Source organism: Strix aluco, chromosome 4 (genome assembly GCF_031877795.1).
Source record: "Strix aluco isolate bStrAlu1 chromosome 4, bStrAlu1.hap1, whole genome shotgun sequence".
NCBI lineage: Eukaryota > Metazoa > Chordata > Aves > Strigiformes > Strigidae > Strix > Strix aluco.
Genome location: NC_133934.1, coordinates 31,740,659 through 31,767,008, shown reverse-complemented (window position 1 = coordinate 31,767,008; position 26,350 = coordinate 31,740,659). Strand labels below are relative to the sequence as shown.

At 37.4% G+C, this 26,350-nt stretch overlaps 3 protein-coding genes across 12 annotated transcripts in view; 2 read left to right on the top strand and 1 right to left on the bottom strand.

The window, feature by feature from the left end:
• Positions 1 to 3,740, top strand: part of PPAT (phosphoribosyl pyrophosphate amidotransferase) — a 49,210-nt gene extending 45,470 nt beyond the window's left edge. For all 3 annotated transcript variants that reach the window (XM_074822616.1, XM_074822617.1, XM_074822618.1), the window contains exon 11: positions 1,157 to 3,740. In XM_074822616.1, the coding sequence (XP_074678717.1) occupies positions 1,157 to 1,332 (176 nt within the window). In that variant the 3' untranslated portion in view covers positions 1,333 to 3,740. The remainder of the gene's footprint in view (positions 1 to 1,156) is intronic.
• Positions 3,741 to 4,345: 605 nt separating this feature from the next.
• Positions 4,346 to 22,859, top strand: AASDH (aminoadipate-semialdehyde dehydrogenase). Of its 4 annotated transcripts, XR_012623082.1 has the most exons (16): positions 4,348 to 4,523; positions 5,205 to 5,458; positions 7,472 to 7,592; positions 8,304 to 8,644; positions 9,406 to 9,598; positions 11,919 to 12,160; positions 13,231 to 13,337; positions 13,778 to 13,965; positions 14,507 to 14,699; positions 15,196 to 15,314; positions 16,612 to 17,446; positions 18,165 to 18,328; positions 18,922 to 19,047; positions 20,372 to 20,503; positions 21,115 to 21,322; positions 21,531 to 21,659. XR_012623082.1 is itself a non-coding variant. In XM_074822610.1 (15 exons), exons 2-15 carry the CDS (start codon positions 5,229 to 5,231, stop codon positions 21,927 to 21,929), a joined length of 3,390 nt encoding a protein of 1,129 aa, XP_074678711.1. In that variant the 5' UTR covers positions 4,356 to 4,523; positions 5,205 to 5,228; the 3' UTR covers positions 21,930 to 22,859. The 4 variants fall into 4 exon arrangements, 2 of the variants coding, with proteins under 2 accessions (XP_074678711.1, XP_074678712.1); XR_012623083.1 differs by lacking the exon at positions 21,531 to 21,659 and having other exon boundaries at positions 4,346 to 4,523; positions 18,165 to 18,309; positions 21,115 to 21,223; XM_074822610.1 differs by lacking the exon at positions 21,115 to 21,322 and having other exon boundaries at positions 4,356 to 4,523; positions 21,531 to 22,859.
• Positions 22,860 to 23,227: 368 nt separating this feature from the next.
• The window catches only part of CRACD (capping protein inhibiting regulator of actin dynamics), a 139,484-nt gene continuing 136,361 nt past the window's right edge, over positions 23,228 to 26,350 (bottom strand). For all 5 annotated transcript variants that reach the window (XM_074822605.1, XM_074822609.1, XM_074822607.1 and 2 more), the window contains one exon: positions 23,228 to 26,089. In XM_074822605.1, the coding sequence (XP_074678706.1) occupies positions 25,929 to 26,089 (161 nt within the window). In that variant the 3' untranslated portion in view covers positions 23,228 to 25,928. The remainder of the gene's footprint in view (positions 26,090 to 26,350) is intronic.

Below are 26,350 nucleotides of genomic sequence, written 5' to 3'. Positions count from 1 at the left end.
CAACACAGCTTTCCAATACTTGGAGCTCATTCAGGGAAAGTCTTTACAACAAGAAGCTACTGCAGGCAAAATACCAGGAAGAAAATATGTGGTGAAAATTGTCCTGTAATGAAAAGCTAATGTAGTTTCACTTTCATATCACATCATGAGATATTCATAAAAATATGTTCAGAATTTGTAAACACCCACTGATTTTTCTACAAACATGTAAATAATTTCAACTGCATTATATATTTCGCTTTGAAAGAAATGACATTTGAAACTAATCAAAGAATGTTAAATACATTCTCAGATCTCTAGAATGAGTCATGATTGCAGCAGTACAAAAGAAGAACCACAGCTTATGTTGCTTATGATGTGGTAAATAACGTGCTCTTCACCAGGATATCAACAACAGAAGTCATGTGAAGGCTTGTGAGTGAGGAGATCTACTATATATGGCCTATTGTGCTGCAAAATGTTTTTAAAAATGGTTTAAGAAAATAGCTGTGGTCGCAGTTAGGAAACTGTAAACTCAGATTTCCTGTGTTAAATACTTACTCTCACTAATATTGCAATGAATTCTTTTCCCCAAAATTATTGTGAAGGCATGCTGAAATATTCCAAGTTCATAGGATCTCATTTTTATTATTCACAAAATAATGAGTGCAAATGATAGAAAACTAACGATGTGAAAAGGCTATCAAACTTTCCTACTTCTAGAACATTTGCATGAACTGCATACTGAATTTTTTTTCACATGATGGTCTTCCCCCCCTCCAAGTCCCAGTAAGGGTTTGTAGTCCTAGGTGCGCAGTTTGGGATGCACCAGCCATGCCCACATCTGCCTCCAGACCCGAACTACAGGGTAGCTCTGAGAAACTACAGGGAGTTTAGAGAGTTGTAATACGCACTCTGGACTTTGCTTCTATTTTTGCAGTATGTGTGACGTATTTGTTCCTGACTCAGAACCTTCTGTCTAGATTTACTGAAACCTAGTCTGCTCCCTGCACAAAGAATTTGAGAAGGGCAAGGCTTATGGTCTGATAATTTTTCATATCCATTCTCTTTAGGTAAGGTGATCCACCTCCGTACAATAATGCGACTGCATTTCCAAAGAGCACTGCACTTGGTACAATATTGCAGCTTTAACTGATGAATCCTTTATTTCCTCTAGGAGCAGACAGTGTCGTCTATCTTTCTGTGGAAGGGCTGGTATCGTCTGTGCAAGAAAGCATCAAAGCAAGACAAGAGAATGAGAACAGCCTTAAAACCCAGAAGTCGCGTGTTGGAAAGATTGGTCACTGCACAGCGTGTCTCACTGGAGAGTATCCCGTAGAGCTGGAATGGTGAATTGTTAGTGGATGGACATCAGTTCATCTGTTGTTGAATGCAGCTTTTTCAACGATGCCTTCTTGCTAATAGTCTTCTTACATTTAGGTAATATGGAAAGCTTATTACGGCTAACTAATTACTGTTACTAAAACACACCTTTACAATAAAGACTTACAGAAAGTCTGATGTGCTGATGAAAACAATGTAAGCAGTAGATTAAAATCATATAGTTTGATGCACAGTTGTGCCTTCTATTTTCTCATAAAATATTATAAAAACCAAAGTTTTTTTAATTCTGTAGCAGTCCCAGAGTTTTTTGTTTCGGTCTTGCCCTGAAAGATATCCCTATTAGACCTGTTCATAAATTGTGAATTGTGTAGTGTAATTTCAAATTATCAAAGTCTTAATGCAAAAGTATGTGAAGTTTGCTTTTCTTCTTAGGAAAAATATCAGATTCTGAAGAATCAAGTGGTTTCCTCAGCAGTTCTTTCTTAGGCTTTTTACGAATAGAAGTACCTAACTTTTGCATATATAGCTAAACAGCCTTTATTAATTAACCCCGTTGTAACAGATTCTATGAACATAATGTCTAGCATATGATTTTAAAAAATGAACTCAGGGAAATGCTCAGCCAAAAGCTCTGTAGTTTTATAAGTTGGTTTTTTTTTTTTGAAGTCCAGTGTAATTACATTATCTTCATGTGATTTTATCAGGCCAATAGGATGTGGAAGGAGAAAAAATACTTGGCACTGCCATTTTTTTTGTTTTACATGTTTTCTCCAGGATAAGTCCTGATAATTTCTGAAGTCTGAGCTAACGCTCAGTGTGCTTTTCGTATGTCAACATTCAAAGTAAACTGAAAAGTAAAGTCACTTTTAATTTTTAACAGTAAAAACAATATATCAACTGAAGATTATGAGTTGTTTTGGGTACAGTCTTGTTTTACTATATTACTGCTGTTACAATAAATGTAATGTTTTTTAAAAAAGAGAGTTCTGAAGAACCATTAGCTATTCAATACACTGTATTTTTTAATCGGTTGCAATTACACGGTTACTTGTATAATTAACCACTAGCTGAAAATGGAAATGCACCTTTGAAAACTATTGCAAATTTACGCACAATTGTAAAAATATTTTGTATACCTCAGTTTTTTTCACTGAATACCAGCAACTTAATTTTACATTTTCTATTTAATATTGTGTATTTTGGCCTTATAATAGTTTGTGACACTGTTAAAAAAAAAAAAAAAAAGTTTCAGAGCTTCTTCCTTCCACATAGTTGAGAATTACAGCACTGGTGATTACATTCAAAAGGGAGCTTTCTTTTGTGGGATTTTTAGCAATTGTGCCTGATAGACAATCACAACACAGAAGTCCCAATTCAAGAGAGCATGTACATACGTTTAACAAGGTCACGACTGCCTCATGCAGTGGAATCAGAACCTACTTGCAGTCAAGCCTATGGGAGAATCTAGATTTTCATGAGCTTTGGGCTGTGTGTGTTCTTCACCAAAGCCCAGATCTGCATACTGGGATGTGGATCTCTTCTGTCTAATTAGCAAGTTTGTTTTTATAACAGAACCATTAACAGTTCATCTGGCCAGTAAATTGAGCAAGAAAAGAGCAGGGTGGAGTCACTCTGTCCACCCCCTCTTCCAGATTAACCAAGCAGTGTGAGAAAACAGAAAAACTGTCATTAACATTTGTCACCTCTTTTTTCCTGCCCTGGAAAAAAACTTTTTGAAAGAAGGGATAAGTGGAGCTCTTATGTAGTGTGAGGAGCCCTTTCTACTTGAGATAAAAACTTAGGTGCACAGTTTTTAACAAGGTTGCAAGCAGAAGTCTATTGATTTGTCTCAAATTTTCAGTAGAAGATTGTAAATGGAAATTGTGCAAATACTCTTTTAACGTGTTTTCAACAAAACTGGTATTTTTAAAGTCTGGTGATAATCGTTTAAATGTAATTTGAGCATTAGGTGGCATAATTCTGATTTCAATAAAGTGAGTCCTAATGCTTTTTTTTCCCCTCCATGTTACGCATGTGAAATGACAAGGTCTGCTACTGTATGCACTGTAATTTTTAGATACACTACATGCCTAATCTTTAGTACCTGTTTTTCAAAACCTTAAAGGGGAGACACTTTTCAAGTGTCATTTTGTTCTCTGACAACTGGATTTATGCTTCAGATTACCAGGCCTTTTATCACGCACAGCAGATGCACATGCAGTTGAGTGTAGTGAGGGAGAAAGCTCTGGGTTTAGGTGTCGCTATTTGTATTATTTTAATGCTTTACTGTGAAACTGTTTCTGCTGTATTATCAACGTGCAACTGTGCCATACTATCGTTTACAAAATGTGACAAAACAGTAGAAAGCTAATGTCTAACTTTTCCCATACGTAATATTAAAAAAGTTATGAACTGGTCTTCTCGGTCTCTCTTCCTTCACTGCACTCGCCGGCACCACACATCGAAGGTTTCTTTATTAGAGTGGCACTAAAAGCGCCTCGAAGCTGGAGCAAATCACTTCGTGTCTCCCATTAAACCCTCCTGCCCCACACGCGGCCCACGCTGCTCTCCCGTTGCCCGCTCCCAGCGCCGCCTCCCGGTCCCCTCACCCTCACTCCCCCCCGGGACCCCCAACACGCAGCCGAGGGGGAAGCACACTCCGGCCGCCCCCGTTCGCCCGCCAGGGACAACCCCGGGCCCCGCTCCCCACCGCCGCAGCTCAGCCGAGGACCGTCAATGCACCCCCCGCCCCGCTCCTCCGGAAGTGACGTACTTGCCCCGGCCCAACGGCTGTAGCGCTGGCAGGAAGGCCCGTACCACCTCGGGGGGGGGGGGGGGGGAAGGCACAGGGACAGAGATGAGAGAACTGTGAGCGTGGCGGAGGAACCTTGCTCTTCACTCCTGTGCCCTGCGTTTGTTTTAGCCTCTCTGTCATGTCTGAAGAAGCGGTCCCAAAGAGGGCTGGGAGGGCTCTGGCGCATTCGTTGTTCCTCTCACCCTCAGGAAAAAATGGTGCCGCTCTACGCGGGCGACTGGCGGACCGGGCGCAGCTTGTGGATGCCCAAAGAGCGCGACGGCCACCGACCAATGAGAGCGCCGCGTTACCGCAGGACTAACGCCGTCCCGCCAATCAGAAGTGTTGGCCTTCTGTTGCTAGGCGGTGGCGGAGCAAAGGAGGGCGCCGGGAGGCGCTGCCTCAGGTGGGGACCCGTGCGGCACGGCCGTTGCCCCCAGCCCCGGTCGCTGGGGCCAGCGGCAGCGGTCGGCGGGACCGCGCTGAGGGCGGCCGACCCGCAGAGGTCCCGCGGTGCTCGTGGCTCAGCCACCCGCCCCGTGAGCGGCCAGGCCGGGTGTGGGAGCGGGGGGCTGTGAGCGTGGCGGGGGGTGGGGGAGCCGCCTGGCCTCGCTCGGGACCGCGGCGGAGTCAGGGGGGGCCCTCAGCCCGGCCGTCCGCCCGTCGGCCGTCCGGTACCGGCGTGATGTGCGCCAGCACGGGCAGTACCCGTAGAGCCTTGGCAGTTGGCGCGTTGGGTTTTCTGCTTGTAGGATTCTTATTTCAGTTCTGTTAAAGTTATTAATCAAATTGTGTTAATAAAGTGATTCGTTCAGTTGTGCCCACCTTTAAAAATGAAGGTGTAATAGTGAGGAACAAACTACCCTTGTGCAATGAAATCTTAGTGAATTGCTGTATCCTGGGCCTTAGGATAAGGCCCCTGGCAAACGATAAAAGTATTAAGCTTTGCACTTTTGCAGTACAAGGTGTGGCGAAGCTGTGTGTTTTCTGCCAAGGATCTTTCTTCCTTTTGGTGGTGGTCTGTGTGCTTATATAAAGTATTAAAAGTTAGGAGGTGACAATGTAGTCTGGTTTGTTAATCTTTCAGGAGGACTGAAGATAAGCAGCTGAGATGACTCTTCAGGAACTGGTGAATCGGGCAGCTAGCCTGTACTCTGACAGAAAAGCAGTTTTGTTTGATGAATGCAATGACAAACCTCCAACTTTCTACACATATGCGACAGTGGTTAAACTCGCCGTGGAATTAACAGCTTTCCTTCAAAAGCACTGTGATCAGCAAGGAAAACTTGAAATAGGCCTTTACTGCTATCCAGGAATAGACCTACCGTCTTGGATCTTAGGGTAATGGTTTGAATGCTTGCATTCTGTGTTGGTTTTTTAAGGGTCATCTCTAGTAAAGCAAATTTTCAGTTTGTTTATATTTTCAGTAACAACAAAAATGCAGTAATACCATAGTAATGCAGTCAAGAGGTACTGGAGTCTTTTATTCTTTAAGAAAAAAGATGGCAGTATTATAATCTTTTGAAAAGCCACTGCTAAAGTTCTTTTGAATCTTAAGTTCATTGGTCTGAAGTGTGTGTAACTATATTCTTTTTTTAAAACTGTATGATTAAACATGTTTATAGAAACATAAAAAATTAATGACTAGGATTTTTGTTGTGTGTATTTAAAAATGCAGGTGATCCAACAGAATAAAATGAGTGTGCGGATTTTTTTAATGTATTGCCTTGCTAGCAAAAAAAAAAAATGCACTGGAAACCAATTTTATGCTTTAAGCTAATTGAGTGTACAATTACAGTTCCATTACAAATATTGTAGAAAAAAGTAATGAGCAATGCAGCACTAAAGTGACATTGATTATTTAATGGCTAGGAAATGGAAATGTTTGTGATCTCAACACATGTTAATTCAGCAATTTAAAAGAATCCTACTTCTGCTGCTGAATTCTAATGTTTGTATCTTTGATACATGTATCTTGTATATCCATTGCATTTACAATGTGAGATAGAATCCCGGCATCACAAGCTTATTTTCTTCAGCTGAGGTATACAGCAGCGGTTGCGCTTCTTGGGGGGATGGTCTGTGTCAGTATTTTCCTGTTGTCACAGTGCACCTAAAATACACAATAGTATAAGAAGACGTATCACAGTTGACTGTAAAGATTTCAATGAAGTGTGTGAGCAAGTGCTGTAATCATAAATGTTCCAAAAATGCTGAGGGACTTTCTCACTGATCAGGAAACACACTTCCCTCAGTCCAGCAGTGGAGCAGGTTGCCCACAGATGTGCAGGCATCGTGCAGGTTTTCAAGACCTGACAGGTTAAAAGCCCTGAACAACCTGGCCCGGTGTCACAGCTGTCTCTGCTTGAGCGGACAGTTGGACTGGGCATCCTGATTTATCCTATATCCCAATGAACTGAGCAGCCACAGAGTTTTCTTTTGCTGTGTGACTGGGAACTACCGGGGCATTTTGATTCTTAACAGGTATCATTGCTGAGGAGTTAACTGCTATGTGTGATGCAGGGCAAGCTTAGGTGCTTGCTGATAGCAGTGGCTATTCGAGTACGCAGAATGCTGCTGTTTCCAAGTCTTCGTTCTGGATTTTGTCATCACTGCAGTGATAAATGACTTACACAAAGAGGAAAAGAAAAGTAATTGTATGTGAGAACCCAGCCTTAGAAGAAATGTGAAGATTTATGGGAACCGCTCCTATTTTAGTCGCCACTTCCCTTGGCTTTTTGTGGCGTTTGTAAATTCAAGTGCTTGTCTTTATCAAACGGAGCCACTAGAGGGGGGGATTGTAGCGAGCAACTGTTGAGGAAGCACTACAATGTAAAACTCAGGGAATGAGAGCAGAATGACACTTCGCGTTTTTCAGCTTGTTTCTTAGGGAAGAAATTCCAGTACGTGCTCAGATTTTTCTTATGCTGGATTCTTTAGACTAGTGAGATGGGAACTGTTTTCAGCGTAGACTTTTTATTTTTTTTAAATGTGTTTATACATGTTGCATAGGTATAAATTAAAAGCTTGTATTTCTGTTACTAGTCAAGAGCAGAAGCTTTTAAAATGTGGTGCTATTGATGTCAGTGATACCTTTGTCATCACCAAACTGCTTGACCAGAAATGATGTTGAATGTTTTCATCTATCTTTAATCACTTTCTTTTCTGTAAAATACCAAAAGGCAACACCGATTATTCTTCCTACTTTATTTCCAACAAAATCTTTAAATGTCGTGTTATGACTACATTTTCTAGCTCTGAGAACTATAAAAGTATAAAAGAAACATCAGTGAAATTTAAGAGGATATTCTTAATTTATTTCAAAATAAGTTTAAAACATTTGTGTCTTGTTAGAATCCTTCAAGTTCCAGCTGCCTATTCGCCTATTGATCCAGATGCACCACCAATGTTATCCGCTTACTTTATGAAGAAAAGCAATCTTCAGTACATTCTTGTTGAGAATGACAAAATAAATGTAAGTGTTCAGGCTTCTACAGGAAGCATTAAAGGGCAATTTAGAACTGTGTAGCTATTCCAGTTGTATTCTGTTTTAATAAGCTTGGATGGGGTTGTTTTGTTTCTTTGTGTCAAGAGGTTGCCTTTCTCATTCAGAAAAGAGCATCTTTAAAATTAGCAGTAGAAACTGCTGCTTCTCCTCTTCAAAAAAATTGCCTACTTTCCTGTAGCAGTGTTGTCCAGGCAAGGCTGTTGGGCGCTGGTGTTGGAAGACTCTTCCAGACTTGTGTCTCCATATGTCAAGGCTGAGAGAGATGGAAATCTTTACAATAGTTGAAAAAAACTCCTGCATTTAATTATTCAGTTTCTTTTTTGTCCATCTTCTCCCAAATCCTATACCCTCACTCATTGCAAAGGAAATAGACAAGTTGGACCATCTAGTTATAATTTGGAGTTCTTTGTTTTCTGTAGAATTCTTTTGTATATTTTCCCTCTCTTTTCATTATTTGCTTGGAGAATTTATTTTGCATTTATAAAGGCTGTGTTCACTCATATTTAATATATAAAAATACATGAGTATAAACCTGTCTGATTTATGTCCTTCAAAGTAGAGGCATGAAAAATCACAGCTTATTTGTATGAAATGCTGTTTCCTATTTCATTGCATACAGTAGAACAATAACTGTGTGTCCTGAGTTCTGCTGTTTAAATTGTTTATTTTCTCTTACAGAAATTCCAAATGTCCCATATTGGTTGTTTTTGCCACAATTCTTCAACAATAGAACATATTGGTTTAACTCTCTTCCAAATGAGCTTGAGCAACACTGATTTAAATTCACAAGTAGACAACATGAAAAGTAAATACGAACCTTTCAAAGCTACGGGTAACTTGCAGCCAGGATATACCATTTGCCCAGATCAAACCAAAGCAAAAACATCAGAAGGAGGCTACATGGACCTTGGCCAGAAAGACTCTTTAGCATACATCTTGCATACATCAGGAACTACAGGGATCCCCAAAATAGTCAGAGTACCTCATAAATGTATAGTGCCAAATATTCAGCATCTGAAGTAAGTGTAGTTTGCAGTTTTCCTTTTAAATGCTCTTACAAATTTGATGTTTAGGGACTCTTTTTTTAATACTTCTGAGGAGTGTGGATTGGGCTTTTGGTAACACTGCTTCGCTTCCTCCTTCCCTGCCTTTTCAGATTTATTTTTGTTTGTTTCTTTTGTTTCTAAATAGTATCATATAAATTTTTGTTTCTCCAACGTTATTTTTAATGTTTAAATGGTGCTTTACCTGAATTTTTGAGGGGTGTACTTCAAGTAATATGATGTTGCTGTAAGTATTATATTCTGGCTTGCGGCTTAAAAGAAATAGATAACAAAACTAATTATTTGTTCACTGTTATATTTACTGTGTTCTGTAGTTTTTAAGGTTTTTAAGTCCTAATTCCTTTTTAAGCTACCTAAGTTTCTTTCTGCTTCATTTAATACCTTCTAAAAAATCTATTATGGAAAATACCATCCTTTTTTTTTTTTTTTTTTTTTTTAATGAGCATCCATTACTTGAAGTATGCCCTTTAACGTACTGTATTGGTGTGTAATGTGGTGGACATCTTTGTAAAAGACCTCATTAGTTTAATCAATAGTTACAGTCTTGATGCAGGAGCTCTTGCTCAAATTGTCTGGCCTGCATATGGCTACATATTCAGAGCAGCCCTTAAGACCTTAGCTTTGCTAAAGCGTGTTTCTTTCATGCTGCTCTTCTAGTTTGAAAATGTTTTTTAACAACATGCATCGGATTTGTAATCCTAGCTTTCTTACTTTAGATCCATATTTGAGATCACACAGGATGATATGCTATTCCTGGCTTCTCCTCTAACATTTGACCCATCCGTGGTTGAATTGTTCCTCGCGCTGTCAAGCGGAGCCTCTATTCTTGTAGTACCAAACACTATTAAAATGATGCCTGCAGAGCTGTCTGCTGCTCTATTTCGCCACCACCACGTGACAGTGCTGCAGGTAGGCAACACCTAAGATAAGTGTCTTCAGTCTTGCTTCTCACCTTTGCTGATGTGTACTACTTGTTCATCAGTCTAGATGCTAATGATAATAGAACAGGAGTGTTCTTCCTTGAAGAACTATGCTATCCTTTCTGCTGTAGAGTGTTAGCTGCTTAGAAAATTACCATTTGATCGAAGTCTCAAACATTTTGTGACAGAAAACAATGAACTAAAAGATAAAATGTTCATCTTAAGAAACCATTCATTCTTAAGAATTAATTAAATTATTGTGTTAATTAAGCAGTTTGAAGAATCTGGTAATGGAGTAATCTGTTACAGACGTTTGTAGCGCTCTTTAATGGGCTTGATCTTAGAGCCTTTCCTCATAAACAACTTTTAATGGTAGTCTCTGTGCTAAAAATACAACAATTAAACCAGTGCTATTTATAGGGTGATAAAATGTTTGTTGTTTTTACAATAATGAGAGTAAGAGAATAGTTGATTCCACATCAGGATTTAACTGTTTTCAGGCCACCTGTTTATATGAGGCTTCATGTGCCCCTTATGTCTTGGAATAGATTGTCTCCTATATGATCTCAATTTTAATAGTTTTAAAGTTCATTTTTGGAAAATTTACTTGAAGTTATGAGCATCCAGCATGGCTGAATAAGCCTAGCCCTTGCCTTGTAGTGTGTAACAAGGTGTTTCATACAACTGTTAATTGAGTATAGAAACTTAAATCAGGGTGTGAGGGGAAGAGTTGCTAGAAATGGATCTCACTTGTAACAAAATGAGTATGGTCTGAATAGTCTATTAATTGTGACATATCAACCCCTAAGCCTTGCTTTGACATTAATGTTATCATTCTGAAGTATTTGCACTCGTAGAAATGCCAAGATTTCCTTTTCTCATGGAGGAATGGTGGTAGTTGAGATTGTAGGGTATAAATTTAAGGTTAGTGAGTAAGTTGAAGATTCCACAGCAGAAAAAATCCACTAGTTACAAATATCTTGTAACTTTATTGTCTGCTCTTAGTTTTATCTTTTGATTGCTGTAAATCTCAATGGTGTAGATTTGCCTATCATACACAAGTTTCTTGATCAGTTTAGCTCATTTGCTTTTAGAAAAAATTTCTGAGATATTAAGCTCTATTAGCAAGATTTTTAAAGTATGTTTTCTAAGACTTTTTAAGATATTTTAAAACATGTTAAGCATTAGTAGAGAAATGTGAAATTTGGTGAATGAAGGTATTTGAGATCTCTTTCTAAGAAAAGTTTGATTTTTTTTTTTTTTTATTTTTTGATCATTGTCTTTATCAGTGAAGGAAGGGCCTCTCAGCTGAATTAATGACAAAAATGTTATCCTTATAACTTGATGATGAATAATTTCATGATGTTTCTTAAACTATAGCAAGACATTACCTTCCCCTCTTGATTTGCTTGAGCAGAATTGAGAAATCTGAAAAGTGATTATGAGAGAGGGGAAGAGTTACTTTTTTTCCCTGTTTTTTTCGTCATTATAATCTACTAGAGTTAAAATGATTGAAAAGTGATGATCTTCATCTATTACTAGAAGAAAATAACCTAGTAAGAAATAATTCAATTAATTTTCCAGTCCTCTTAGTAGAAAAGTAGGCAAGAGTTAAAATGATTTGCTGTTTTTCCCTTCAGTGAAAGGGCTCTACATCACCAATAGTTTTAGCTAGGTTTTTTTCTCCCCCCCCCCCCCCGGCCCCCTAATTTTACAGTGTTATGTGAAAGCTTTCAGGAAGACTAATCTTTGTAAACAGTTATATTTACACAAATTGGGAGCAACCCAGAATCTGACATCATAGGAATCTTTAGTGTTATGGTAAGGTCTTTAAATGTACTATATGCAGGTTAATCAAATGTAGAGGTTATATTTTTGCTGCAACGTGCTAGAATGAAGGGCAAAATCTCAAACAGTAACATCAAGAGAATACTGTGTTTGCTGCCTTCTGTTTCAAAGTAATTAACATAAGAACTAATGTGCACACTTTATGTAATAGCTGAGACACAACAGGGAACCCATAACATATCTAAGTAAAGAAGAAACTCTGTAGAAGGACATAGATTAGTGCTGATAGTACTCATTAAAGGCTTCACATAAGAAACAAAATCTCGCAAAACACCAGTGTGATCTATGCTGGTATCTGATATTTGATGCCCTCTACTATATGTAGGTGATTGTTAAGTACATCCACAATATAGCTATGTAGTGGATATGATAAAGCAGGAAGAGGTGTACATATATACTGAAGAAATATAACAGATCTTTCACTTACCTTTTTTTTTTTTTTTTAAATATGTATCATTCAGGCAACACCAACACTTCTCAGAAGGTTTGGATCTCACATTATTAGATCAACAGTGCTGTCTGCAAATAGTTCACTTCGTGTCTTAGCCCTTGGTGGTGAAGCATTTCCTGTACTGAATCTCTTGAAAAGTTGGAAGCACAAGGAGAACAAAACAAGTATTTTTAATCTGTATGGTATTACTGAAGTGTCAAGCTGGGCCACTTGCTACAGGGTTCCTGAAGAGGTTTTTAGTGCTGATTTGAGGTAGGAGGAGTCACTGTTTTCATGGCATGGCTGTGAATGATGAAAATCGCTAGAAATAGAACCTCGGTCTCCTGTTTCCAGGGCTACTGAGTCCTCATGAGTGTTTATGCTGGTAGAAGTTGCATTTGGGTTTTATGTAGAAATAGACTAAATCCATTCTCTCTTGCTCTAATACATCCCCCTCAAGTAAAAGTTGTTGATGAATGATTCTTGAATGGCAGAACTACAGTCTGACTGCTTTTTGGTCAACTTGAGATAAAGAATTCATTGGCTGAGAAAAGGAGAAGTTTCAACAGCCTAAATAACAGGAGTTGAACAAAAACTGTTAGGTTAAAATACGTTTTTTTTATGATAGAAATTGAAGTGGAACCCATGCCTAACTTCGTATATTACCAAAGTTATTTAGTTACTTTGTGTTTTAAATTTTGAATTACAGAAGAAAATATATTATTCTTGACTCTCACTCAGAAATAGTGTCTGTATTCAATAAATGAGGTTCTGCAAGTGCTTGAAGAGGCTAGAGAATGAAGGGAAAGGAAGGAGTTGGTCTGCAGCTCAACAGAAGTGTATAATAGATACATGACATTGAAATTTCAGTTTCTTTTATTTCAGTCTTTTCTGAAAGAATCAACTGTACTTGTTGCCACAACATCAGTAATAAAATAGAGTAAAACTTCAAACTAACTAGGTAGGACAGGGAAAGAATGAATTAGAAAGCTGTTACGTATGTTTAAATTGGTTGACTTCATGGAAGTTTCAACTTGTGCGACTGAAAGACTGGCTGAAATTCTCGGATTTCTCTCAGGGTATTTCAGGGTCCATTGAAGCCTTATTTTCTATCATTCTGTGTTTTTTGATATATGATAATGAAACCCATGCACATTGAGGTTTTTAATTCTGAACAAATTGAGATGTTTTTAAAGAAGAAACATTTGTAGAAAGAAGCACCAAGCATCTAAGTTTGCTCTAATACCAAGCCTTTAAAAGACGTATGTTGACTCATTTCTGGAACAGTTGTTTCGTGTTCAGAAGGGAAAGATTTATACTGTTTTTCTCTTTAATATATTTAGAACTGATTTCCCTATACCTTTGGGATCACCTCTCCTTGGAACAAAAGTTGAGGTCAGAGATACCAATGGTTCTGCAGTGCTAGAAGGCGAGGGACAAATATTTATAGGTTATTGCATATTTCTTATTTTCTAAGATACTTAATTGATTGAACTTTTATAACATGTTGATTGTTTTACTTGGTGTCTGCCTCTGATATACAGCATTATATAGCATTTTAAGTTGCCATTGGGCTGGGAACCTTCTGATGGTATTTTAGGTTGTGGGAATGATGAACAGGAACTTACCATCATTTTATCTGCAGACTGTGCTATCATTATATTGACTTTTTTTCCTGCTTGCATTTTGACATTCTCAGTTGAAGTAATTTCAGTGTATTAACTGAAATAACTGCATAGCCCACTTTATACATTGCAGAAGTGTAGACACTGATGATAATCTTTTAGTACTTCTTACAATGCTTGTTAGAGTTTAGGAGAATTTGGTAAAATACTCTTTATATAAAAAAACTTTAATTTACAGTGAGACATTTAATATATATGACCACAGTCTTTTCTTGTGTAGGTGGTGAAGAACGAATCTGCTTTCTTGATGATGAAATAACTGTACCACTGGGCACAATGAGAGAAACAGGGGATTTTGTAAGAGTGCAGAACGCAAAGTTGTTCTTCTTGGGTCGGAAAGACAATCAGATTAAACGTCACGGCAAACGTTTTAATATTGAATGTTTGCAGCAGGTAATATAAAATCTAGTGAGTAGAGTATGCCAGTATAGAAGAGCAGGGATAAGGAACACATTATTATCAGAAATGAGTATTTACTCATTTTCAGATGACTTTTAGGAGTCTAGAAGAAATGGGGAGGGTGTACTATCAATTATTTAGTCACATAATTTAGGGAGGACTTTCATTCTGAGTTCTTGGAAATCTGTTTTATTGTATGGTTTCTTCCAGCAGAATTGAGAACTGTATAAACACCTGAAAAATACTAAGCATTGCACTGCAATGCTTGAATAGTGATTGTTCTACAAGATTGAATGTCAGACTCATGGATTATATCTAATTCATAGCGTTTAGACAATACATATATCTCTGAGTTCGTGTTTATGTGAGGAAGTACAAACTTCAGCTACAAGAGAAGGTATTTCATAGGATGTTACATGGGAATGTGAGACAAATACAATTTTTAGATGTGTACCTTTTTTAATTGTGTTTTTTACTCCTTTTACTCTATTGATGAACAACATTTCAAAGAAAGACTAGTATTTTTTAATTACAGGCTGCTGAAGATCTTTGTCAGGTAGAAGCTTGTTCAGTGACCTGGTATCAGCAGGAAAAACTTATCCTGTTTGTTGTACCCAAAGATGATTTAGAAGAGAGAGAAACACTTAAAGAACTCCAGAAACGTCTACCAGCTTATGCAGTCCCTGATGAACTTGTACTGATTAAAGCTTTGCCTTTAACATCACATGGTAAATGAAACTATTAAGTACCCTTGCCACTTATTTAATGGTCTCTATTATTTTTTAATTGACCAAAATACAGTACCTGAGTCATGCTTTTTAAATTTGTAGATTAGATAACTAACTCCTAGTAGGAAATCATGACCACATATTGTTTTCTTGATAATGTTTCATTTGAGAGTCAGAGAGAGTCGTAAAATCAATTTAGTTTTAACACTGCACATTTCTTTTCTCAGTCACTCCTGTTGCAGTCTGCAACAGAACCCTGACCAGCTGGGGAAAGATCAGGCCTTGAAGGTGGGATTATGTGGGAGGCTAGGGTAAATTTTCAAAAACCTTACTGGGTTCTGTGTAGTTGATTGACTGGGTAAAATTAATACAAGTGCAGTTGAGTATGAATAAGGAAGTGTGTACAAGAATAAAGTGACTATTTGGGCAGAACAAGTTTTGGAAGTGTAAATGCTAAAAGAGCAATGAAAAAAATCTTACTTTATTTTCTACAAAGGCAAAGTTGATATATCTGAACTGAACAAGATTTACCAGAACCATCTAAACTCCAGAAGGCGTGACAGTAAGCTGAGTGGCGCAGAGGAATTGTGGGAAAGATTGCAGTATTTATGGAAGGTAGTATTTTGAGCTGCCTTTTTATCTTTGCAAGTGGATCATTATACATGTGTCAGGAATTAAAACAGTTTTAAGAAGTATGACTAATGCAACCAGAACATTCTAGCTGCCTATAGATTTAAGCAGTACAGCTCTTTCTGTTCAGCTAATACTTAAATATAGTCACGCTGCAGTGGCCAAGAGGGAGTCATTTCTATTTCTCTATCAGATAAAACTGCAGGCTATATGAGTTATAAGCAATTAGCATAGGAAGGATGTAACCTGTCAGTAGCTTTTTGAATACTGCTTCACATGCCAAAGAAGGTATCCCTAAGGGAAACAAGGAACTGGGACATGGAAACTTTGTACAAAATAGCTACTGTGTTAGTAGAGTTTCTTATTTCTCAAGATAATTATGAATTGAAGAGTCTCTTTTTAAATAGATGGCACAGTTGCGTAATTGTCTGTCTGTATTGTTTCTAAATTTCTGTGCTAAGGACTTGTTTTTCAAGGTATTGAAATTTGATGTCAAACAGTATTACTTTTTTCTTTTTTTTTTTTTTTCCCAAAAGGTAGACTTTCAACTTTCGCCTGAAAGTGTGATTTGCTGTGGCTAGGACTTGAACAAGTAAATGTAGTGAAATTAGTAACACAGTTTGCCTGAGCTGATACTTACCGTATTGGCAGCTATAGAAGTGATAACCCAAAGGGATGGGATGTACCCTAAGCCCATTATGGACAGCAGAAGGCAGCTTCCAAAACCAGAGGATTTGGACTTCACACCCAGACTTAACAAGCAGGGAATACAGGGACAGGACACAGTAATTGCTGTTTGTTGCCAACAATGCCAAATCCAAAATTCTTCATGAATTGAAGGGGTCATAGCTTCAGAAGTAGGTAAATAAATAGGTTACTTAAATAATTCAGAAGATACCAGTTTATATAAATTTTATTAATAACATAAAGCACCTAAACCAATTTCATCAAAAGGCATCAGTGAAGTTGTCATTGATAAATGGTATTGAGATAGAAAACGGCCAACAAAAATACAGCACAATTTGATTTAATTCTTTAGACTGCAGAATTGGAATTGAGTAAAGCATTCTGTATCTCCCTGTTTCCCCATTCCTCCCCAACTTTTGTTCCATCAGTACCTCTATTGGCACTGACATGTTTCATGTGATATTTTTTTTTTTTTTGTAGTGAGTTTCCTTAGTTGTTGATTTTTAGATGGATTTTAGCCAACTTGAGTTTTTATGTGTGTGACGTGGTGTAGCACCCATGGACTGTTACCTCTTTCCTTTTTTCTTTTCTCTAGTCTGTTCTGGGTCTCCTGGATGATTCCACCAGAATTTCTAAAGATGCAGTATTTGTGTACAGTGGTGGAGACTCCTTAAAGGCTCTACGATTTTATGATGAAATTGAGATGCTAGTAGGCAAAGCTGTGCCTGGACTCCTTGAAGTTATTCTCAGCCGTTCAATTGAAGAGGTTTATAGACATATTCTTAAAATTCTGTTTCCAGATGAAGACCAATTAATGAATTATGACAGTGTTGTGAAAAGAAAATTAAGTGGCAACAGTGGAGAGGACTTCCATGGAAAATATATTAAACTGAAATCTGAAAGAGGTCTTGAGGTTGCTTCAGGGTTAATTCCATTTATTGCAGTAGGCAGAGGAAATAATTTTTTTTCTATGAATTTCACCAAGTCTTTTATGCAAGCCCATAATGCAGTGCAGGTAGGAGTGGAAGTGCTACAGCAACCACCCTTTCTGCATTTAGTGACTCCAAGTATCATGAAAAGCCATGTGCAAGGGTATGAAACGGAGAACAGAATTTTAACTGTTACGAACAAAGCAAGTAAAACCGACTGTTGCTCTGTACAGCAGATCCATGCAGAATGTAGCGATGTAACCACGGCAGAGTTGGCGTTAGGCATAAGGTGGAAGTCAAATACAAGAAAATGTGTTGATGCATCACCACTGATTATAATACCATCTAAAGAAGTATCTGCATCCGTATATGTTGGCTCTCACTCTCGTGCAATGCAGGCGATTGATCTAGATTTGGGAGAAATAAAATGGGAGAAGAACCTTGGAGATCGTATTGAGTCTTCTGCCTGCGTATCTAAGTGTGGAAATTTCATTGTTGTTGGTACGTCTTTTGTTTTAGTCATTGTTTTAAATTATTTTTTCTGCTAAATACAAGATGAGTGACAGAGAATCTTATTTCTTACCTCTGCGTGTCCTTCATCTACATCCTTATCCATAAACTTCTCTATCTGCTTCAGAACTAATTTATTGTAAAATAAAAATAAAAGGAAGAACTAATTTGAGTTTCATGATAACCAGTGGTGGAGCTTATCTAACATATACACTTGTGGTTTATTATATGCCAGTTTATTAAGAAGGCCTTATTAAGCAATAGTCAATGGGTATGGTTTCTTTTTAGTGGTTGACTAAGTTGTGACCTTTAACTGTTTTTTTTAAAAAGTATGGAAGGGTGATAGTCTTAAAATGTCTTTAAAAATTGGTAAGAGGTAGAAATTAGTACATGGTGCCTCAGATTATTTTTTCAGAGTTTAAATTTGATAGAAAGGGAGTATAATTAGTCTAAATTTGATAGAAAGGCAAAATAAGTATATTCTAAATGTAACCTGGAAAGAACACACAGAACAATCAACTTTGAATATATGAACGATGAGCAAAGACTGAGCTAAAAGAAGAGGAGGAGCTTTGGAAAATGTTTTGAAACTTTACCTCGTGAGTCATCTTATTTCTTTCCATCAGTGATGCAGCTAGCAGCATAAATCACACCATAAATACAAATAATCATTGTTCTATTTTCCCCTACTGTGTTTTATTTCACACAGGTTGTTATGACGGCTTAGTGTATGTGCTTCAAAGCAGTGATGGAGAAATACACTGGACTTTTGTCACAGAAGATACTGTGAAAAGCTCTGCAGTTGTAGACCCTTCCAGTGGACTAGTCTACATAGGATCGCATGACGAACATGTGTATGCTTTAGATATTTATGTAAGAACACTGACTAACTTCTATGTATAGAAGAATTAATATCTGACTTAGACCCTATTTGTAGTACACCAGATGATGCTCTACTGGTGTTAGTATTCTCAGGAGTCCACAATTACACTTTTGAAATAGTTAGACCTTCTTGAAGTTTAGTTACGATTGTGTTGCAGCAGATAGTTTTAGTGGTGTTCTCAGCGTGGTTCTTGGGCTACTAGTCCTGGCTGAAACCAAATCTTAAGTTTCTTAGTTGTTAAATTGTCTGTGGGTGTTTCAGAATAGGGTGCCCAACTAGAAATAAAACTATGGCTTAACGGCGGAGAGAGAATCTTACATTCTAAAAGAGTAGGTGAAGGGAGATAGAAAATAGGAGGGGCAGATACTGCCTCTTCATTAGCTGAATTTCTTTTATTTATTGGAAGAGGAAGTAGCCAACGGTATATGTTTTGCTATAATAGCATGTAGATTATATCTTCACTTCTTAAGTAGTATTTGCTGAGTAAATGCAGTGTTTTATAAGCTTTGACATTTGAACGTCTTTGTAAACATGATGAGCTTTAACTCCAATTGAGAATTTTATTTTTTTCTTGTGCTTACAGAAAAAGGCATGTATATGGAAGTTGCATTGCGAAGGTGGAGCTGTGTTTTCATCTCCTTGTCTAAGTTCTTTTCCACATCATCTTTATGTTGCTACACTAAGAGGACTATTATTGGCTGTAAACCCAGTATGTACCTTTGCTTACTTGTCTTTGATCCCAACCTCAAATTTAAATGAAAACAAAATGCATTTCTGAAGTTAAGATCACTTTTCTGATGAAAGGAATTAGATGATCATATGTTAACATAAGATATTTTTCACATTATTATACACAAGGCTACTGTAATAATTCCTGTATTTCAGAAAGCTATCTGGTGATAAAGAGAACTGAAGTGACTTGCTTGAATTTACATGCTGACTGTAGGCCAAACTTGGAATCAGTGTCTCATTCCCATGTACTACCTTATCAATTAAACTAGTGAGTGAGAGCATGTCTGTAGATTATTTTTTTCCCCTCCCTCCCTTTGACAGTAGGATTAGAAAAAAAAAAAAATAGACCTTCCTGAAATCAGAACAGAATAGAGAAAGAAGCCCCTTCATTCCTCTTACTTCCCCATAGTCGTTTAAAGAGCTGTCCCACTTAATCTTGGACTGCTATTCTGTTCTCTGCACTGGGGAAATGGCATTCTTCATAGATGTGGAGCAGTTGCATGGTTTTCTGAGGCATTTTTGGCTTACAGCTGGTCCTGCCTGATAAAAGAACAGTCACTTGGAGCAGCTGTTCATGTTTTTGTACTTGCACAACCCAGAACATCAGTCCTAGCCATCTTTACCTCCCACCCACTGCAAGTTTCCTCAGTAATACCCATCCTAGTGTTAGAAAACCAGTGTATATTTTTGCAGCTTTAGTGGGCTGTGGTTAAGAAAAAACAGCTTTTTAATTTTTTTTCTCCATAATCCTGAGCAACAGGTAGTTGAGAAACCCAGCTGCGACTCCAAGTGATTATTTATAAAAATAGGAATGTGCAGGCTATGTTAGGAGCTTATTGTTACAATTATAGACTGTGGGTTGCAGCATTTCCTACAGTGCTTACAATTTATGATACAATCAATATGACTTGCTTTCAAGATATTCCCTCCTTCATTGGTCCTAATCACATACTGAGGAGCTGGGAATGGAATAAAAAAATGAATCTGTCATTTATTAGAACTGCTACTACTACACCATTATCATTATTAATGGCCTAGGGGGAGGAAGAGAAGAGTGGAAGAGGGTTATTGAGTATCCCATGGAAAACATTAAACATTTTGCTGGAATAAGATTTGCAGAGTAGTTTTGCTTCTGGTATGCATTCTGGGTGGGAGGAGCCTGCTTTTCTTTGACCTTTTTTTTTTTCCCCTTTTTTTACCCCCAGTTCTTAAGGGCTGGGTCAAGCTGTGGAGGAAGGGTTGTCTTGTGCAGCTTCTTACAGTTGTGTTAAGCATCGGATCTTCCATGCTGCCATTTACAGGTGACAGGGAATAAGATTTGGAAAAGTTTCCTGGGAAAACCACTCTTCTCCTCTCCTCACTGCAATGAGAAGTACGTTTGTGTTGGGTGTGTGGATGGAAACTTATATTGTTACAATCATTCTGGAGAAAAGGTAAAAATGTGTTGTTGAGTTTTTTTATGGTCATCACAAAACCCTGAATAAGATGCTTTAACACTGTTTTATGAGGTTTAATGATTAACATATATCTTTTTGTGAGCCAAATAGAAGTGTCTATTGTTATAGAGAGGAGAAAGTAGAAAAACTGTTTGCCTAGAGTAGTCCATGCAGTTCATGGCAAAACTGCAAACTCTCAAGTTGCTTGATGCAGTAACAATTTCTAGTTCAGAGCTTACATCCAGAGTGAATGGTCAAGAGTAGTACCAGCAAATTAAATGGTATGGGTTTGGTTTTGGAGTTTTTCAAGCATGTTTAAAGCCATCTCTTCTCTAAGATGGTGGCTATTTAGAAGTAAATGTTTTTTAGAATGTTTATGCATTTATCAAAAAATGCCAAATCATAATTCTGGCAAAATATGTCAGCCTTCACATTGAATTAAATGAGAATATTTTTTTTAGTTCCTCAGAGATGAATGTGTTTTGTATCTGGTGTTGAAACAACTGACACTGTTTCTGTTTGCTTGCCTGAGATGCAGTATACATGGCAATTCCTAAGCCTTTTCTAAGTATGTGTTAGCCCATGCCCTGCTCTCTGTCTGCTTGCAGCAGTGTTGCGGAACTGATATCCTCTTGAGGAGGGATCTGCACGTCATTAGCATAAGCAGAGCAAATCTGTATTACAAAAGGAATATTTGCCTTTTTGGCAAAGAATGGCGTGTTAACAGAATTCTTCAAGTTCATTACTAATGGTGGTATAAGAGCCCAAGAATATTCTTTTCCCAAGTTGACCATCTTTACATGAGCCTCACAGAAGGTAGTAACTCTTCTACATCTATTTTATGAGTCTTTTATCACTTACTTTGTGTGTAAAACTTAACTTGTAATTTGACGAGTATTTACCAGCACTCACTGAAATCTAGTATGTTCTTGAAATAAAATGCACTCCTGTCAACAGCTAGTCTAGTAAAAAAATTACAGTTGCTGTCAACCTTTGATAATGGGTGATTATGTTCTTTCTGTAGGTTTGGCAGTTTTCCACTAATGGACCGGTGTTTTCATCTCCATGCATCTCAAGTTTAACTAAGCAAGAAATATTTTTTGGCTCCCATGATTGCTTTATCTACTGTTGTAACATGGAGGGTAATTTACTGTGGAAATTTGAAGCCACTTCAAGTGTATATGGAACACCATTTGTTTTCCAAAGCGATGACTTAGAGAACAAAATTCTTTTGGCAGCAGTATCTACAGATGGCAAAGTGTGGATCCTGAATGCCAAGAGTGGAACAGCAGAAGGAGTAGATAAGCTTCCAGGAGAGGTTTTCTCTTCCCCTGTAGTGTGGGGAACAAAGCTTGTTGTTGGCTGTAGAAATGATTATGTTTATTGCCTAGATTTGTACATAACTGGAAAAAAGAAGAGCTAAGATGTTAGGCTGCTTCCATTTTATTATTTACATTTGTAAACTAAGAACTCGCAAGTGCTCTCTGCCTATTTTACTGTAGGCAAGAGGTGTGCTTTGCAGACTTCTTGGATAGCATTTTGCACCAGGCAGTGTTGAGAGTAGGTACAGCGATGCTTGTTGACCTGCTGTACTGACTGAAGGAGGATGACTGCTCAGCACCCAGCTAGAAGTTTTACTGTCCCTCCCTCGTTTCCCAGCTCCAGTTCATGAAAGAACATGTTTCAGATGGTTTGGATTTGAATGTTGTGCTTTGACCTGTATAATAAGAAAATGCAAGTCAGTAGTTTGGTTTCAAATGCCTGCAGGATTGGCAGAAACTGTGGTAAGATGCCATACTCTGCAGCTTAGAATAACATCTTTGTCTCCCTGAGGGAGGAATGTATTTCTCTCTCTGAGTCCAGCCTAGCCTGTGCCCTGAGGCTTCTTCCTAGCCTGTCCCTGGCTCTTCATGCATCAGACTGGTGTTTGTCTAATCTGATGAGGCTTCTGTGCCATGGCAAGGTAACCCAAGTCCTTGTTTTAATTTAACTTTTAACTTGATTTCTGAAAATGGAGCTTGCATTGCATATACCTGGTAGTAGTGACCTGTTTACTATAGTTTGTATAAACCGAATAGTTCATCTTCTGTGAGCCTAGGCCCTCCTTGGCTTCAGTTCAGTCAAGCATATACTTGAACTCCATTGAAGTCAGTAGAAGTTACTACTTGTATTCTGAAGTGGAGAATATACTTATGTCTATAATAAATTTCAATGACTGGTACAGTATGAGTTCCAAGATGAAGTGTACACTGCTCAAATCAACTATTATCAAATAATTTTTTAAAAGATTTGAGTGAATGCTCTCTACAGTGTTTTTACAGAGAACTATTAATAAAGGGTTGTGTAAATTGGTTTTGGTTGCCTTTAACTCCTTAAAAGGAATTACCAGTGGTCTTAGTAATGCAAATTGATTATGTGCAGTGACAAAAGTATACTTAATGAAGAACATCTTCCTGGTTAGTCTTCTAAAAGAACTATAGTAGAAACTATTATCTCACTCTGTCTGATGAGCCATCTACTTTGAATTCTAACATCTTGAATTAAAAAGTAAAGTGGAAGTTGCGCTGGCTATGTTGCTTCATCATGTCTGGTTCCTCCATTTTATCATTAGCAGAATTGCATAAGGAAGACAGTTGTAGCACTGTGAAAAAGTCTATAAAAGCAAACCTGAACTACACGATGAGCAAAAGGAGACACAGAGTACATACATCATTGATCAGATAATTTTGACTGGGTTATAGTTTAATAAGAATTAAAATGACATTAGTATAATAAACAATTGCACTTTAAAACATTTGAAAAATTAAAAAAGTACACAACAAATACCCCACAATTATACATCTTACAGTTTTTATACATTACTATATGAACATAGAGGTTAATCATATGTAACCTTGTCAGAAGAAATGGTATTTTGTGTGTATAAGTTACAAAAAATTGAGACAATATACTACATAGTGGTTTGTTCGATTCTTAAAACATTTTTGCTGTTTTAAACTCGGTAGTAATGTTTTGGTTTTATTTTTACAGATTTCCAACACTTTTATCAGAAATGGTTGCAACAAAGCTAGAGCAAAGTAACACTTCACTTCATTGGTATTTAGTGCAAATTTTTGTTAATTTAACATGAAATGTCACTGTTGAACATGTACACTTTAGAAATGTTTCCATCAAGTACTGTACATAATACAGTTTCCATTATTACACTAGATACCTTTATGGTTGAAAAAAAAATTTGCTTTGAAGCTTTAGATTAAGACCATCCTTAATGAAAGCTCTATTCTATGTGCTATAAATGTACTGTATTGGAAAATTGCATCCTTATGTCATGCACAATAGCACCTAATTTTGCTATGCTTTTCAGAATACCAGTATCTTTAATTCTTTAATCCTGATTTACTTCACCTTCTCTGTATATCTGCCTGGCTCCTTCTCCCAAGAAATAATCATAAAGATGGATTTCAGGCAGTTTAGTTCTTGTAATTACAAATACATACTGCAGGCTTATAAACTCAGAAAAAGTGTAAATTTAACTTAAGATGCACTAATTCATGGTGCTAGCAGAGCAAAAATAATTATGGGCCCAATTCTTTCTTCAGATAAGCTTGCAGAGATTTGAAGGCGTTAAGTATTTTTCCCCAAGCATTTGAGAGCAGCATTGCCCCATCTCTGTAGAAAACATTTAAAATACTTAATATTAAGGGTAAAAAGTTATTTTAGAGATTGTGGACTTAAATAGGAAACTGAGCAAAACTGATGGCTTAAGAGACCCAAGAAAACCCATCTTGCTGCTGCACATCTCAATCTAACTTGTCCATTGTGTTTGTGCTATTGTAACCATGATATCAACCGTTGTTTTCTGTTTGGTAGGAAATAGTGTATCCAATATGACTTTTGCTGACAAGCCCTTTTTGATTCTTGGAACAGGAGGATAGGGCAGGTTTCATTCTGTTTTCTGCATAATTTAAAGTGCTACTCCTCATGCTGCATACAGCAGTTTGGCTAAAATACTTCCATGAAACATATGTGGTATCATTCTATAATGATGCAGTTTCTTCTCATGAAAATGTCTCTCTTTGTGATGTTGCTTAAAGGTTCCTTTAAGCCTTATGTTTATAAGAAAGAGATGTTCAAATTTGTTCAAGACTTCCTTGTAAAACAAACTCAAATGTGTTACAAATTTATTTACTAGGATGACTTTAAAATGTAGACCTAGCTATTTCTGTGGGATGTTCAAGATAGTAAAAATTTTATTATATTATGGACTTTATCCTTTTTTGAAGGAGGGAGGGGTGAACATTTCTATTTTAGTTACAAGAAGTAATAAAGTGTTCAGTTGCCACAGCAGATACCTGAGATGGGGTAAGTAAACTTCTTTCTGAAGTGTTCTGGCTGTATTGGTTAAAGTACAGAAAGTTATCTGGACTACCTGAAGTTGCACATGGAGTAAAATCAGGAAGAATGCAGAGTTAAAACTCCTGAGCCTCTCACTGACTTAGCTTTCAGTTCTCAGTTAACTTCAGTTCTGTAAGTCTTACTCCTGGGGGAAATTACTGAGACAAATTCTACAGCTACGTGAGCACGGTAATAGTTTTACTTATTTTAGTTGCAGTTGATTGATTGGAAGTTGTAATCTGCAATCACTGTCTCTACGTATCTTAAATATGGCCAAGCACAAACAGTGATTCACTTAAATGACTAGAAGAAAGACTGACTTCTTTGTTTCTTTCTGAAAACTTTCTGATTTTTGTTTAAATAATTTTTTTTTTTTTTGTTAAGTAGCATGAATAGTTTTCTTTCTAGGAGTGAGGGAATATTGACACAGTGTATTAATCCTATGATGAAAGAAACTACCCCAGGATTTGGATGGTACCATCTTTCTACTTACCATTTGCAGGTGGAATGGTATCTCCTGAAGTTCTTCATGGGGGAAGAAGCTTTCAAATAGCAGGTAGAACTGACAGTTCATACAGTTTAACACTTTAAAAAAATTTAGGAACAAGAGAAGGAAACATGCATCTTGCCTTAATTTTCAACAATGGAGTGTTGAAAAAAGTTTCTGAGATCTCCACTTAAGTGTAGAGATCTAAAATTCCAGAACTGAATACCCACAGAATTTAAGGAGATTCTGAACTGAAGTTCTGGCCCTTATGGTACTCACTAAAATTTACATCCAGTATCTGAGCATTCTTAAATTTTTGAGAGTCTGGCTCTGAAATTTTTGCCATGACCTCATTTAGCTATTTGTCAAAGCAATGGAATGTATGACTTGAGTAGACTTTACAGTGAGCTAGAGCAAAATGGTAATCAGTTCAGTTTTCAGTCCTTTAATACATGCATTTTCAGTTTTGTCATGTGTAAAAAGCAGAATAAATAAAACAAAAGCAATTAATGGTCAGCAACAGAGATGTAATTTTACAGTTTACTTTATGATCTGTGGACAGTCACTCCAGGCTTTTGCTTTCCTCTTGGCTAACGCAAGCCAGGCTGGTTCTGTTGACACAGGGTTAGCATCAGGCGTAGAGAATCTCTTGGCCACCTCCTTTGCCACTGGGGTTGATGGAACAGAATCTGAAATTTCCACTGTTTTTGATGGGGTGGGGAGGGGAAGAGAAAAAATAACATTAGTTGAACCCTGTACTTTGTTACAGGATTCTAGAGATTTTGCTTCTTTTCTGTGAAGATGTTCTGATCTAACACTTCAAATTGATTTCCAACCCTTTTAGTTAAATCTTACTTGATACCGTGTTTGCAAAGTAATCAAGTTAGGAGGAGCTGTTTCCTTTTTCAGAGGTGACTCCAAGTAACATAACTCACAAAAACAGGGACAAAATTTTCAGTCTC

What these genes read in the sequence shown, in the direction of transcription:
- AASDH (XM_074822610.1), top strand. Translation starts at nt 5,229, where the DNA reads ATGACTCTTCAGGAACTGGTGAATCGGGCAGCTAGCCTGTACTCTGAC. An exon ending in TTGAGAATGACAAAATAAAT is followed by an intron (nt 7,593 to 8,303) that starts GTAAGTGTTCAG and finishes TTTCTCTTACAG; the next exon opens with AAATTCCAAATGTCCCATAT. An exon ending in TATTATTGGCTGTAAACCCA is followed by an intron (nt 19,048 to 20,371) that starts GTATGTACCTTT and finishes TGCCATTTACAG; the next exon opens with GTGACAGGGAATAAGATTTG.